At 47.9% G+C, this 15607-nt stretch overlaps 1 protein-coding gene across 2 annotated transcripts in view; it reads left to right on the top strand.

The window, feature by feature from the left end:
- SHCBP1 (SHC binding and spindle associated 1) overlaps positions 1 to 15265 on the top strand; it is a 68035-nt gene extending 52770 nt beyond the window's left edge. For both annotated transcript variants that reach the window (XM_069739275.1, XM_069739274.1), the window contains 12 exons: positions 2685 to 2849; positions 3832 to 3947; positions 4039 to 4247; positions 4379 to 4471; positions 4758 to 4997; positions 5153 to 5330; positions 5691 to 5811; positions 6730 to 6861; positions 11829 to 11947; positions 12062 to 12148; positions 13333 to 13465; positions 13724 to 15265. In XM_069739275.1, coding sequence (XP_069595376.1) covers positions 2685 to 2849; positions 3832 to 3947; positions 4039 to 4247; positions 4379 to 4471; positions 4758 to 4997; positions 5153 to 5330; positions 5691 to 5811; positions 6730 to 6861; positions 11829 to 11947; positions 12062 to 12148; positions 13333 to 13465; positions 13724 to 14106 — 1976 coding nt within the window. In that variant the 3' untranslated portion in view covers positions 14107 to 15265. The remainder of the gene's footprint in view (positions 1 to 2684; positions 2850 to 3831; positions 3948 to 4038; positions 4248 to 4378; positions 4472 to 4757; positions 4998 to 5152; positions 5331 to 5690; positions 5812 to 6729; positions 6862 to 11828; positions 11948 to 12061; positions 12149 to 13332; positions 13466 to 13723) is intronic.
- The last annotated feature ends 342 nt before the right edge of the window (positions 15266 to 15607 follow it).

A 15607-nucleotide genomic window follows, 5' to 3' on the forward strand; every position in this document is an offset into this window, starting at 1 on the left:
CGCCGGCTCCAGGGTCGCGCCCAGGTGGTGGTCATGCCTGCTCCAGGGTCGTGCCCGGTTGGTGGTCGCGCCTGCTCCAGGGTCGCGCCCGGGTGGTGGTCGCGCCCGGGTGGTGGTAGTCGTGCCTGCTCCAGGGTCGCGCCCAAGTGGTGGTGGTCGCGCCTACTCCAGGGTCGGGCCCGCTGTAGTTTAGTGCCCGGGTGGTGGTCATGCCTGCTCTAGGGTCGCGCCCCGGTGGTGGTGGTCATGTCGGCTCCAGGGTCGCGCCCGGGTGGTGGTGCTCGCACCTTCTCCAGGGTCGCGCCCAGGTGGTGGTGGTCGCGCCTGCTCCAGGGTCGCGCTCGGGTGGTGGTGGTCGTGCCCGCTCCAGGGTCGTGCCCGGGTGGTGGTCATGCCTGCTCCAGGGTGGCGCCCGGGTGGTGGTGGTTGTGCCTGCTCCAGGGTCGCGCCCGGGTGGTGGTCGTGCCTGCTCCTGGGTCGCGCCAGGGTGGTGGTGGTCGTGCCTGCTGCAGGGTCGCGCCCAGGTGGTGGTCGTGCCTGCTCCAGAGTCGTGCCCGCTGTAGTTTAGTGCCCGGGTGGTGGTCATGCCTGCTCCAGAGTCGCGCCCGGGTGGTGGTGGTCATGACGGCTCCAGGGTCGTGCCCGGGTGGTGGTTGTGCCCGCTCCAGGGTCGCGCCCGGGTGGTGGTTGTGCCCTCTCCAGGGTCGCGCCCGGGTGGTGGTTGTGCCCTCTCCAGGGTCGCGCCCGGGTGGTGGTTGTGCCCTCTCCAGGATCGCGTCTGGGTGGTGGTTGTGCCCTCTCCAGGGTCGCGCCCGGGTGGTGGTTGTGCCCTCTCCAGGGTCGCGTCTGGGTGGTGGTCGTGCCCGCTCTAGTCTAGTGCTTGGGTGGTGGTCATACCAGCTCCAGGGTCGTGCCCGGGTGGTTGTCGTGCCTGCTCTAGGGTCGCGCCCGGATGGTTGTCGTGCCAGCTCCAGGGTCGTGCCTGGGTGGCTGTCGTGCCTGCTCCAGGGTTGTGCCCGGTTGGTGGTCGCGCCTGTTCTAGTCTAGTGCCCGGGTGGTAGTCATGCCTGCTCCAGGGTCATGCCCGGGTGGTGGTGGTCGTGCCGGTTCTAGTCTAGTTCCCGGGTGGTTGTCGTGCCTGCTCCAGGGTCGTGCCCGGGTGGTTGTCGTGCCTGCTCCAGGGTCGTGCCCGGGTGGTGGTCGCGCCTGTTCTAGTCTAGTGCCCGGGTGGTAGTCATGCCTGCTCCAGGGTCATGCCCGGGTGGTGTTTGTGCCGGCTCCAGTGTCCTGCCCGGATGGTGGCTGTGCTGGCTCCAGGGTCGTTCCCGACTCCAGGGTCATTACCGGCTCCAGGGTCGTTCCCGGGTGGTGGTTGTGCGGCCTCCAGGGTCGTGTCCGAGTAGTGGTCGTGCCGGGTCCAGGGTCATGCCCGGTGGTGGTCGTGCTGGTTGGGCTTTCTCCAGGGTCGTGTCCACTCCGGGGTCATGCCGGCTCCAGGCTTAGGGACCGACTTGGTCAATACTGACATCCATCTATACTCCTGCTTTGCGCCACACACCTAGAGGACATGTTCCTGCCTTCATGCTGACTGTCTGTCATGAGTCAGGTTTTAACCCCTTAAGGACCAGGTGACATTTTTTTGGTTATTTCTTGTGCCTTTACGTTTTTCCTCCTCTTCCAAGAGCCATAACTTATTTTTTGTTTATCTATCCCCATCGCCGTACTAGAGCTTGTTTTTTTGCGGGACGAGTTGTACTTTTGAATTTCACCATTCTTTTTATCATGTGAATCACTGGAAAGTGGGGAACAATTTGATTTGCAACGAAATAGCACACAAACAAAAACATCTAATTATTATTTTTTTTTTTTGTTCAGTAGAATTGACCTGTCACCGATTCTCCAGAAGGATTACACAGATGCCAAACGTGGTGTAGTTCTCATATTAAGCTGTGTGTGGAAAAAAATTAAGAAAGTTGTTAGAAACTTGCTTGTCACCATTTTCTGAGGCCCGTAACGTTTTAATTTTCGGCAGATGGATGTGTGTGACGGTTTTCTTTTTTGCTCCATTTTGGGTAGATAACATCTTTTGATCGCCTTTTTATATCTGTGTTGTGAGAAGTGAAATTCTGGCTTTTTTTTACGTCGAGTACAGGGATGATTTAAGCTTTCTTTCTACTTTTTTTTTTTTTTTTTTAACTTTTTTTTTATATATACTTACCAGCACTTTTTAGTCCTTTAGTGGACTTTACCCTTCGATTGTCTAATCGCTTGTACTAGACATAACATTGCCGCGGTATTGCTGTATGTAGCAGAAATCATGGTCTCTTATGAATGTCCGCCTCTGGCCGCCATTCTTGGGAGGCCTAAGGGTCTGCATGTCGTAAAAGGGTCATAAATGTGCAACGCCAGTTTAGAGCTCCAAATATATAACCCTCCGATGGGTTAACTGTTATCACAGAGACAGGTTCTCCTCAATATAGACCACCCGCCATCATTGTACTGTGTTGGGGGGATCAGTTTGTGTAGCTGTAACACTTGTATTACTGTAGCCCCGCCCCCGAGGAGCTGCTGGCAGTACGTATAGGGAATAAAGGCTAGCCCGATGCTGGGATCAATCACTTCCTTTATAGGGCAGAATCCTTACAGCCTCGTACAGTTCTCACATTTTTTTTTTTTAATCTCAGTCTTATTTCAGGAGGATGAGGACAGCGATTATGGGAGCCACAAAAAGCTCGGGAAGGTTTCTCCACGATGTGTTTTAGCTGGAAACATGCAGTTCCCAGACCTATTCCAGACCAGCAACCTCCTCTTCTACGAGAGGTTCGAGGCCTACAAGGACTACCTGCTGGGTGAGTACCGCTTTGGTCATTGTTTATGGGACTGCTGGAAATAAATGAGCATGGTGGCCGGACGCCCTGTCTGTCCTAAGGACAGGTAACCTGCTGACATTGACTTGACCCTCCTAATTTTGTGGTTTCCTGTGTCGCTGCAGAGTCCACATTAGACTTTGGGAATATCTCTGCAAGGTAAGGTACATCCTAGTGACATGGATACATTTTTGGGACCCCCCCACTGATCCATTCACCTAAATTTCGGAAGGTGAAAGTAGCTTCAAAATGAAAACGTCAGCGGATTTTTTTTTTATTTTTTATTTTTTAAACATTTTTTAATGGTATTTATGTTTATATTACATGGGATTTCCAGTTCTTGTCTGGTCTTAAACTACTAGTTTAAAAAAATCCCTGAGTATAAATGACTGCAAAACAATATTTTTAATGATTAAATTAATAACCGATTCGAACAGTTGAGAGGCCGATAGACAATAGTGCAGGGACCAATATAGATGGATCTAATTATCATATAATACATGCAGCAATAGCCATAAATACAGATGGTGTTCCTGATACCCCAACGCACGTTTCGTTCAGACTTCTTCAGGAGGCGTGTGTTGGGGCGGCATGGACTCCATCTGTACTTGTGTTTATTGTTTCATGGTTTACCAGGCCCATCTTTGTACATTTATGTCACATGGTATTGGCTGTGCCGGACACTCTGGCGGATCCTATTCACTTTGTGGTGCCGTTTCTGACTGTTGGACCACAATTTGTCTGATATTTGCTTTCCCTAAGTCTTGAGAAAACCCACTTTAAATTCTGTCCCATGATGCAGTTTCCTCCCCTGATTGACATCCTCCCCAAAATCAGGAAATCTCTCTCCGGTCCTGGGATACAGGGAGAACAACGCCATCAGTGTCCGCTTCTACCTCCGATTAGCTGCCTCTGATCAGGCGAGAGACCGATGTAACCCGTTATTTTCCCTCTTCCTTACAAGGCGACTGTAAACCCTCCGAAGTGACGGAATTTATAGCGGAGTACCTGGAACGAGCCCTGGAGCCATCCGGCTGGAAGGCCCTTTGGAGAACCGACATCTTTGAGGTCCTTGTGGAGGTTTGTGGTTTTTTTTTTCTTGTTGTTCCCTTAATGATCAGTCAGGAAATCTGAGCTGGAGAAAACACTTAACGTCCAATGTTTTGGGTAGGTGACGGAAGTGTCGTGCTCCAGCCTGAAGGCGGCGGTCCGGCCGTGCGAGCCGTTCCTATGCGAGTGTCGCGTGGATTGCGTGAACGAGCAGAGCATCCGCGACCTGCTGGAAGTGAAGGAGCACAAGGTCCCTCTGCAGGAGCTGCATGTGGTGTACGAGGACTCGGGGGAGTACGAGCAGACGGCCATGTCTATCGAGCATGTCAGGTGAGTGACGACGGATCCACCTTCATTCGCTGCGGACGCGTCGTGGACCTTGACCAGTCCCTCCATTAATGCGTTATAACTTTGCTTGTTTCCATGTCACTTGTCAGACTGCAGATCTTTTCCCTTTCCAGATTTTTCTACCAGAACATCTGGCGTTCGTGGGATGAAGAGGAGGAAGATTATTTTGATTATTTCACGCGATGTGCTGAGCCGCGGTTGCGCCTGTAAGGATGGGGCTGTGAGAAATGACTGGAGGGAAGGGGGTTATGTTGTTTCACCACTTTAAGGGGATGTCTGTGACTATGATCACCTCCCTATAAGGATCTACAGCTCATGTGAAGTGGGGAAGCGGCTACTAAATAGCTGAGGTGGCTCTGTGTAGTGTTTACATCCGGCCACCTGAGAAGCGAATACCGGGGGCCCGCACCGATCTGATAATCTGTCAAGGATGGGTCTTTAATATATACATTGAGGAGAACCCCTTTAAGACTCGCCCTTCCATTTTCGCAGCCATTATGACATTCTGGAGGAGCGGATCCCGTCGGAGCTGGTGTCAGAATATCACTCCATCCTGACCCGCTGTGAACAAGTGTATTCCCAGTTCAACAACCTCCGCAACACGTTGTCCAACAGGGACTCTGACTCTGACTGCGAGCTGGACAACGTCTCCATGGTAGAAGGCATGAAGATGGACGGCGAGCTGGAGGGCCTGAAGAGGAAGCTGAAGCTGATAGAGACGCCCCTCCTGAGGTACGCCGGGTGCTCCGTGTCTGCAGGGGTTTCATTCTACACCATTAATTCGTACTGATGGGGAATTTATGTATGCGATGTCTGTGAAGCGCTGCGGAATATGATGGCGCTATATTAGCAAAGTATAATAATGGGGCTTTCTTCTCTATCGACAGGTATCTCTTCTGTTATCAGAGGAGTCCAGGATCCTGCAGCTTGAAAAGGAAAGGTCCTCGGCCGACGGGAGGAAGAGTCATTCACGTCGTCACCACCAACATGTCCATCGAGACGTTGACCTGTCTGACCAGAGAACGTCTGGAGCCCGAATCCTGCAGCCAAAGCCAGGAAATTATGGTTAGATTCCAATTCACATACATCTCTGGGGTGAGAGTCCTGCAGTCACTGTCCGTCCCTGAGAAGCTGCTTTCCTGGGTATCTAAGGGTGTCTAAAAAAAAAAACTATAAAAAACTTTTCTATGCCTTCAATAACTAGCAGTAATCATATCTATCTCCAGTCGCTGCTGTTAGTCTGGTACTGGCTGGATAACACCGCTACCTAGTGCACATAACCTGAGATGTGAATACATGACATGGGTGATTAAGGGGTTACTGCCCAGAGACTTCATAGTACAGTAATAGTGATGGTCAGGTAATGTGTGCGGGTCACCTCCTCAGTGCTGAAGTCTGATGGCGCGGTATTTTTCTCACTCTTAGTTCCATAAGGACATCCTGGAGGCGGTGACCGCGTGCTTTGATGGAGATCTGGTGCTGGTCTGTCCCGGCCATTACTTTGTGTACAGTCAGATCTGCATTGCCGACTCATTACATGTAGAAGGTAAGAACCTGGGATGGATCCAATCTATGGGCCGTTTATAGGGCACAGTCTTTAACTAGTTTCCCTCTGTTAAGCCATTAAATGGATCTGTCAGTAGGTTTTATGTAATTCGAGAGGTGCACAATGTAGGGGCTGAGACCCTGATTCCAGTTATGTTACTTGCTTGCTGTAGTTTGTATAACATCACTGTTTTATCAACAAGACTAGTAAACCTGCCGCCATGTAGTCCAGTCACTCTGCTCTCGGATGACATGGCACTAACTCCTGGCAGATTCCCTTTAAGGAGCTATTTAGTTTTGGACTCTAAAAGGGGTGATCCATGTTAAATGAGTGATCACTATGGAAAGGTGTAAAATGTTTATACCCTATAGCTGGAATCCCCACTTCGGACCCCCTTTCTAGTGATGAGTTCTTGTTGCTGTCATGTTTGATAAAGCAGGGGTCACATGTATTACTGGTAAAATACCGTGGATATTGGATGGCTGACCTAGGGTCCTTGTATTGTCACCGCAAACCTGGTAAGGGAACAGGTCTGGCCACATGTACTCCATCTAACTGCTGGCACTACTGTCTGCAGCATCTAAGGGGGTAAATGGCCGGGATTGGAGTTCTCCAATTCTCCTGCACTCGATCCCTGGCCTTGATACAATGTCAGGTAGCAGCGCCGGCTCCTGCCGATGCCATTATAGTAAATACGGTTCTTGCCGTTGGTCTATCGGCTGAGAACACAACCCTCCAAAAATAAAATTAGAGCAGCTGATTAAAGTGCCGTCGGTTTAACCAGTTTTCTGGTTCTACGGAAATCTCTCCAGGAGCATGAAAGCACTCGGTGGTTTTGGCCAATTCCAGAAATCTATGGGCCCTGGGTTCTTCTGCTGTCCTGTGAGTATCTGTAATGATTTCCCCCCTCTCCCTTAGGATACGGCATGCCAGACGACATCATCATAGAGAAGAAAGGGAAAGGAGACAAGTTTGTGGAGTGCTCCGGTGCCCACGTGAAGATCTCCAACATGAAGTTGATCCAGCATAATGCGGTGGAAGGCATCGTCAGTAAGTGTGACTGGCAGATTACTGCATTGTGTAATGGAGTACGGAGTGGTCTGAAATCAATCAGTGGCTCACAATGTTCTCCCCCAAATATTCTACACTGCAGCCAAAAAATTACAAGTTCTACAGGAGGCTGAAAAATACTTTCTCTGTGAACACTCGGGGAGCACAGGACCCGTGAAAAAAACTGAAGTTGGCTTTTCCGCTGGTTAGCAAAAGAAGCAGTAGGAGAGGAAAAAAAAGAATTTCTAAAATCTGACAATACGTGTCCTGAATAATGGGGTGGTACACTGGTAACGAGCGGATTCCTTCCCGGGCAGGAACACCAGGATTAGGGTGGGAGCTGTGTCCCCCTCCTCAGTAGATTTAATATTAAAGGGATTAAATAGGAAGTACAAAAATCCATTTTGATTATTAACATTGGGGGCAACACAACAGTCAGATTTTCAGACATCCCAATGTTACTCCCCAGTGGTGGGGAAAACAATAGGTGGCCATGGTGACCTCCTAAGCATAGCGGCTTGCAGTACCTTGTGCTCTAATCTGGCATCGACAGAAGCCATAGAGTGGATGTTCTAGAGTCTGAGGAGTGGTGTGGCCAGGTGGCAGCCGTGCAGGTCTGAGATAGACCTAACAGAGGTCTAACAGCCCTGGTGGAATGAGAAGTTACCAGAAAGGGCGGCAGGTACATTTGCCCCAGCTGCTGTATGCCTCCGCAATTGCTAACCTGATCCATATGGAAATGGTCATCATGGAGGATGGTGGGCCAGTCTGTGGCCTTTTAGGAAATTGAGGAAAGCCTCAGAATGCTGGCGAACTTCTGTAACTGAATATGGGGCACAAACCATATCCCTACCTCGGGGATATTGAACAAGAGATGGACAATGTCCTTCATATGGAAGGCTAAGGCAACCCTTGGAATAAAGGCTTGGCCGATGTGCTAGATCACATTGTCCTGATGGATAAAAGATAATGGAGCCCTACAGGGAGTGACAGAGCTGAGACACCCTGCAAATGGAGGTCATGGTCGCTATAAATGACACCTTCCACGAAAAGACTTGTAGATACTGCAGCAAGACTCCCAGAGTACAGACAAGATTTGGGTCCCTAGGCTCCACCAAGTACCTGTTGTCACGATTCACACCGTGACCGTAACTCCTACGTCGCGGATTGGGGTGACTTTAGGCCAACAGACGGCTATCACATGTGCAGGGGGCTTATCTTGGTTATCCCTCCACTGCTACAATGTGATGAAAAAGTACACACAAGGCTATTGACCTCTTAGTTTACAGCAGGGGCTTATTTTAGTTATCCCACTGCTCTTCAATATACCACAAACTGCAGGGATTTATGTATATCCCGCTTTACAGTTCCGCTTGAAAACTTGCAGCTCTCTGGCACCCCCCTCACCCTCAGGTCAGACTAGGTACTGCACCTAGGGTGATTAGTCGCCAGAAAGGCTGCCTGCTATGTACTGGCTATTGGGCACGCTGCAGCGAGGCGATCTAACTACTCCCACTCAGGCAGGAACAATAATTATTAACGCCGCAGTTGCTACAATGACTCCCAAAGGCACAGCACATGGTATGCTGCCATCAGCTCCGTTTAAATGGGTCCGAAGCTAACCCAAAACAGTAGCGTAATTCCCTTCAGAAGACTTAGGGTACATTTTAGAGCAGGAAGAATGAAAACTAGTAATTTATATATTTTACTCGGAAATGAAGGCAGTGTTTATAAAAAGGCATATAAAGATGTTACACTGAGACAATTAAAAATATGTACAAAGGTAACTATAAAAATAATAGGGATTAAATAAGAAATCAACACTTACATGTGTTCAAATCATGGCAGGTAGAACCAGGCTAGTGGGTGGAGCTCCCATATGTCCCAGTTCATCAGGGCTAGCAGTCAGGGCTCCTCAGGTAAAACTAACTGCTTGGGGCCCGGCAGAAACTTATAAACCCCAGCCCGTGACATCACCAACAGGGCTGGTTTACCCAGACCCTCCTCTCTCCTCAGCCTTATAGTTTTCTCCAACAATTCTTATAATTTGTGTATTTTCTTTCCAGAACATGTCGGAATCATAACACACCCAGCATTCACCTTATTTTAAAATTGGCTTTCTAATGAGACCAAATTTGGGCTTGATGGGATGCATAGTTCCAGAGAAATCCATAGTCCCTGTTGGAACTAGAAGCCCACGTTTACCCTGGTGGATAGAACAGCCGATGGACGTTAACGATATGTACTTTTTATTTTCCTAGCCAAAATCATTGGCCCAATATCTTGCAATATTAGGACAAAGAGCCTCATGTTTTAAAAGGGAGATCCGACCAGCTTCAGCTGGTACAACTGTCTATGCATCTATACCGATCGTAAAAATTCCTTTGGGAGGGGCATGAGGGGTTTGGGAGCTGAAAGTCAGGAATCTCCAGCAAGAAGCAATAAAAGCTTTTCTACACCCATTGAAAAGAAAAGCTAAACCCTGAAGGGGGGTCAATGCCCACAGTATGGTGCTAACAGGCAAGATAAACTAAACTTATTATATACATTTTCCTCACACTTGTAAGGATAGGGGCAAGAAGCTACCCCTGAGCCAGTGTACTATGTATGGAGAGGATACAAAACTTTCTTCATGGAGGCTGAGGATTACATACATACTGGACTGAAGAGTGACAAAACCATTGTCAGGAAGTCCTTTTGGCCACACCGCCAAAGTAGGCTCTCCAGCTTCAGCAGGAAACCTTGACGGATTGTAACTTACAAGCCCTCAGGACAGACAGAAGGCCAGAAGTCAGATGCTTGGATCTGAGAACCTCCGCTTCAGAATCCGCGTTGTAAAGTGTGGTTGGATTAGGCTAGGTCACATTGCGTTAGTGCAATCCGTTTAGCGCTAGCGGATTGCGCTAACGCAATGTTTTTAATGGGGCCGCGGTTCGGGGTCGCGTTAACGTCCCCGCTCACGCAGATCCCCGATCTGCGAGAGCTGGGAACGGACCGCGGGCACGCCTCGGATGCTGCAAGCAGCGTCCGCGGCGCGCCAGAAAACACCGGCGCGTCGCTAGCGCGTGCCGAATATGGCACGCGCTACTGAAGTGCGTTCCCATTGCCGTGAATGGGCGCGCTAACGGACGCGCTGCACGGCGTTAATTTCGCCGTGCAACGCTGTCTGTTAACGCGTTCCCATTAACGCAATGGGAACCTAGCCTAAGGTGATGAGCAGAGAGGGTACATGCCTAGTGAGACCACTGCTATTGTGTTAAGCCAACCAAAAACCTATTTGGTTCTAGCAGTCTCTAGTAGGAGACGCCATGCCACCCACCTCCAAATCTAAAATGTATCTACTCCAAGATGGTTCAGGTAGAATATAGACTGGCAACTTTACCTGGTGGTAACTCGGAGAGGAATGGTTGGAGAGCCTGACAATGGCTCCGTTCCAGTTGGGTGATATGGAACAATGGGGATGATGACTTGCAGAAGATGTCTTGGAACAAGGTGAGCCCTCGAAGTTGAACCTTTGGAGAACTTGTTTGGGAACAGCGAGGTGCTTTGTAGCTGACACAGAGATGCCTCCTCCTTAACTTAGACGCCATCCATGTGGGACATCCAAATCTCTTAGAGTGAGGAAGGGTGGACCTTAATGCACTGGATGTTGTTTGGATTTTGAGCTGGCTTCTTGGGACAGTTTAGGCCTGAAGGAAGTGTTGTCTGGAGATGGAGGGTTGGGAAGATCTTGTTCCCTCCCCAGAAGGACGAGTTTGGAAAGGAGTGGCAGCCCCTCAAGCATTTAGATGGTTGAGTTCACCTGTGATTCTGGGACAATAGATTATTCTTGCATCTAATAACATCCTTCATGTTGTGTAGGCACTGTCCAAAGAACCAGTCTCCTGCAAGAAGGTCATGGTATGGGACAAATTTTTTTTTTCAATTTTTTTTTTTTCCATTCGGCATGGCAGAGCAGTATCGGTCAGCTCTGGACTTACTTGCAGAGCGTCCCATAAACTATAAGGCTTCTCTTGTGTATGAACAAAGGAAGTTTGAATTGTGCAACAAATGTGAGGATGAGGGGCCTACAACAAATAAATCCTGGTGAATGTGCTTATTTTAGACCTTGCTGACCTAGGTAGGGCATAAAGTTCAACCTGCTGGTAAAAGCCACTGTAGAGAGGGGTCTGTCCTCTTACCCGCCTAGGTCAGAGTGGGGCGTCTCATCTAGAAAGGACAATGTAGTGGCTCTTAAGTCAAAGTACGTGAGGGTCCGCCGAGGGAGATGCAGATGATCTGGAAAGGAATTATGTAAAAAGAAGTTGGTCTCAAACTTCTTAGAGGAATGACTGTGCCTATCAAGGCATTTCACAGTCTTACACCCAAGAAATGGAAAGTCTGCACAGGGAAAAGTCACCTGTGGCCTGCAGTGCTGAAGGAAGGAATTTGTCTCTTGGGAAGTGGCCTCATCCTTGACCTGGAGGCTAGCGCTCGCTGCCCGACTAAGGTTCTGCATGGCCGAGGCCAGCATTGATCTGATGGAGGTTAGCTGTATCCCTACGGTCCTGGCCGCCTCTCCAGTGGGTGGGTTATTAAAATAACAAAAGCTGAATTATAAACTGTACTCCATCCCTGGCACAAATAAGTGATTAGTGATTGCACCCCTGGACAAACCCACTTCTTAAACTGTAGAGTCGTCCTCCTCCAGATGGGTGGGGGGGGGGGGGGGGGGGGAGACGAGCACTCTGGTCCCAAAGTGGTCTTCTGATGTGGGAGCTGTAACTCCTGGTGTTACTTGATGTGACTGCTGCAGTCAATCGCCGGCCACTGTTTGGATGCAGCCTTTTCACTTGTGTTAATTGGAAGGGTCAAGGTGTGATATAACAAATGTGATACACCCACCAGGAGACACCGCTCCAATAATGCTCAGATGGCACAGTTTGTCCCCCCTTTTAGCGCTGATGTTCTTGTTTCCTGTCATGTAGGCGTCCTCGGTGGTCAGACCGAGCTGGAGAACTGCGTGCTACAATGCGACACGACTGGCATCACGGTGAAGAAGTCTGCCGAACTGCTGATGAAGTACTGCGACCTATATGGAGCCAAGGTATAGACGTGGGGTGGGTGTATATGGGGGGATATGGTGACTCTTGACGTTAAATTTTTTGTGTTACGCACCGGTCTAACTGTGGTTGTTTTCACCATGGTTCTCCTTACGCAGGGTGCCGGAGTGGAGATCTATCCCGGCAGTAACTGCAGCCTGACCGACACCGGCATTCACCACTGCAGAGACGGCATCCTGATCAAGGTAATGTCCGCCAGCTTCTCCAACACTCATGATGGTGTGAAGAGGGGACGAATATCTGCCCCCCCACCGCCGCTGATGATGATAAATGTAAAGTGGCGCACCTACATTCATGGCTCAAAGCGCTGACAAACTTTAGTGTATTTGGTTCATGCTGATAACTTCAGAAACCATCAAAACATTTTTTAAGAAGTTTTTGCCTTTTTTTAATTTTTTATTGACAAGTATATCAGGTTAATGCAAAGGCAGAATCTTGACAGTGTGATGGCACTATTGCCTTGTGCCCAAAAAATAAGTACTCTGGCGCTTCTGCAGAATGTCAGTCTTGATGTTGGAGAGAAGTGGTGTATTGGTTTATCTTCTGACGGTTTGTCTCGCTGTCTGTGCAGATGCATGGACAACCTACCTGCTTCCGTTCTGGGGCAAGCTCTGCACTGCATTGTGACGTGATCCCATAGCTGAATTCCCTTCAGGAGGCGGTCGTGGCGCTTTCTAGATTTTGTATGTTTTTACAGAGCCTGTAGTGGTACTCTGGCAATTCATGCAATTCCTCTGATCACATTTTTTTCAAATCGCCATTATAAAACCTAAAGCCGCTAACTGTTACCAAAGCTTTTGGCCATGACTGTAGCTGGCAATAATATTGGTGCATATACATTAAACTATGACTTACAGGTGTAGAAAAGGCCTCTGGTTACATGTAACCCAGGCAGGAGCACAATGTCAGGCAGGAGCTGCATAAGCAAGCGGGATTGTGTTTCTAAAGAATAAATCCTGTCACTCCAGTATAATAGGACTCCTCTATCCATGAATCTAGCATCTGGTGTGGGGTTATTTTTAAAAAGGATATTTAAAATCAATTTCATTTTATGGGATGGAAGGGTCAAAAAAGTTGGGTTTGTTTATAAACGAGAATGATGGTACCTGAAACACTTAACTGGCAAATAAAACGTGTGTCGGTACAAAGGCCTGTGAGTGTTGTGAGCTGCCGGGAATGCTTTTCCTCCACGTGTAAATAGGAAAGGGTTCTTCACAGTTAGAGTAGTAAGTCTATGGAATGGCCGACTGTAAGGAGGAGGTGCTAACACCAGATGCTAAATGCAGATGTAGAACATGTGCTGAATGGTTCCCCCTCCTACAAATGGCATCGTGGGTTATAAATCTGACATTTTTTTTTTTTTTTAAAGGACTTCATCGACGAGGTGCACGATCTTCCCAAAATCACACTTGAAAATAACGTCATCCACAACAATGAGGGCTACGCCGTGGTGCTTGTGAAGCCGGGGGCTGCTCTGGACGGGCCCGGGACCGTGCAGGACGGTGAGTTCATCACTCTGATCGGAGGTGTTAGGAGAGAATCTTATGATGACTGTATATGATTGGCGGCATAGAACGGCTTGTAAGTCGGAGGCCTTGTGTGAGTGCGTCCTTACTTACCGGTGCATATTGTTGACATACTTGTAGCATCTGTGCCTTCCCAAGTCAACCATTATCGAACTGCATTGTCTCTTGCCCCATTGATGTGTAATATGTGAATACTATATCCATCTCACTGACTTCTTGCCCTTTCCCCTCTAGATAATGACTTAGATGCTAAGGAGGCAGAAGATAACGTAGCGTCAGATATTATCCAGCCAGAATCTGATGAGCAGATGTCTCCAGAAGACGAGGGTCGCCCTACAGATGACTGCACCCCGGCTTCCTCCACGCAGGAAGCCGGAGAGCACGGTCCAAGCGACGTCTGCATCGCCAGCGAGGATGTGGATGGTAATGAGGCCATCGTCTCCGAACTGACGGCCAACTCCCGGAGGAAGACCATGATCCACAAGAAGAGACTGAGCACACTGGGGATCACCAAGGCTGACGAAGAGCAGATCATGGCCCAGGAGATGTTTGTCTCCATCGCCAATAACCAGTTCAAGCGTAACGGGAAGGGAAGCTTCGGCACCTTCCTCTTCTAAGCCCATCTGACTGATTCCAAACTCCATTAAATGTTCATTGTGCACTTTTCTTTTGTTTTCCTTTTTTATTGCATTTTGCACCATATCCCTCACCAGTTGCTATACTGGGAGGCCCTGGGTCGGGTGGTCTCGACTGCTGATCCTTTCACAATCTCTCTTTTTAAGAGATAAATATGTCATTGAACTTGGACCCTCATCACATTGTTTTAAGCTGTAATTGTATTCCCTTATAGTACGGATGAAGTATCACAGACAAATCAATAGACTTGTCAGTAATGTATGGTTGTATCTTGTCCTCCCCCTTTAGTTTTCTACGCCTTCGGCGGAGTTGTATGATGATCAATTGAATCAAGTCTGACATTCTGTAACATGGTGTAATGTTTGCTTCTGGCACACGTTTATTGTAGCATCCTGTCTGAAGGTGCATATGGTGGAAAAAAAGATTTAACAAGAATTGAAACTTTTTCTTCTTCTCTCTGCACTTTATCCTGTAATCTAGAGGCTGGTTTACTGTCCTAGGCCTCAATTACATTTTTACATGCACATTAAACACAAATTATGCTCAAAATTTATAGATTTGCCAGATCTATCATTACCATTACCAAAGATTATTATTTACCATATCTGTTCAAAGTTCAGTCCCTCCCAGAGCTGCATTCACAATTCTGTTACATAATTTTATTTTTTAAATGTGTACCGTACAATTATTGGACAAATGTCTCTGAAAGCATGCAGAAATAGTGAGTGCAGCTCTGGGGTATGAAACGAGGCAAGTGAATCTCAATGGAATAATTGTAACTATTTGTTGTAAGAGCTTAGTATTTATCTTGGGTTTTTTTTTTTACTTTTTGAAGTAATATTAGTAATATAGTGTTAGCTGCAGTTTTCCTCTGTTCTTGGTGCTGCTCCGATCGTTTTGTGGTCACTTCTCAATGTCGGTCAGTGCAAGTCTGGTATCAGAATAATGCTCAGAGAGCTTCTGACTGTTGGACATCAGTTGTGGTCACAGGATGGCAGCTTGGGACTGCTGGGAACATGGATTAGTGATTAAATAAAACCAAGTGCTTGGATGATGACCTTTCTGCTTTGTTGTATTGTATAATTTTGGCTCAAAAAACAAAACAAAAAAACATAAACAAAATAAAAATATTGAACCTTGTTTTTGTATTTATTCAAATGGAAGTTAGAAGTAATTACCGTAAATGTTTTACAGCACGTAGAGACGGTAAGTTTCGAGAGGAGATTTATAGGCCCTGGACTGCTTGTGTGAGATTGTTTTGTAATTGCCTCATTGCTTAACAGTTATCACTGCATATTATTTGGTCACTATCTCATACAAATACCACCACACCATGACCAGACCACACACTACCACCACATAGTGACCAAATGCTACAGCATTAAACAATAATACAAACACAAAAGTAGTAACACCGTTATCACCAGTGACACTGTATATAGAGCTCCTGTGTATAAAGTCACTAATGGTCCCTGTACTTTA

This window comes from Ranitomeya imitator, chromosome 9 (assembly GCF_032444005.1).
Source record: "Ranitomeya imitator isolate aRanImi1 chromosome 9, aRanImi1.pri, whole genome shotgun sequence".
Classification (NCBI taxonomy): domain Eukaryota; kingdom Metazoa; phylum Chordata; class Amphibia; order Anura; family Dendrobatidae; genus Ranitomeya; species Ranitomeya imitator.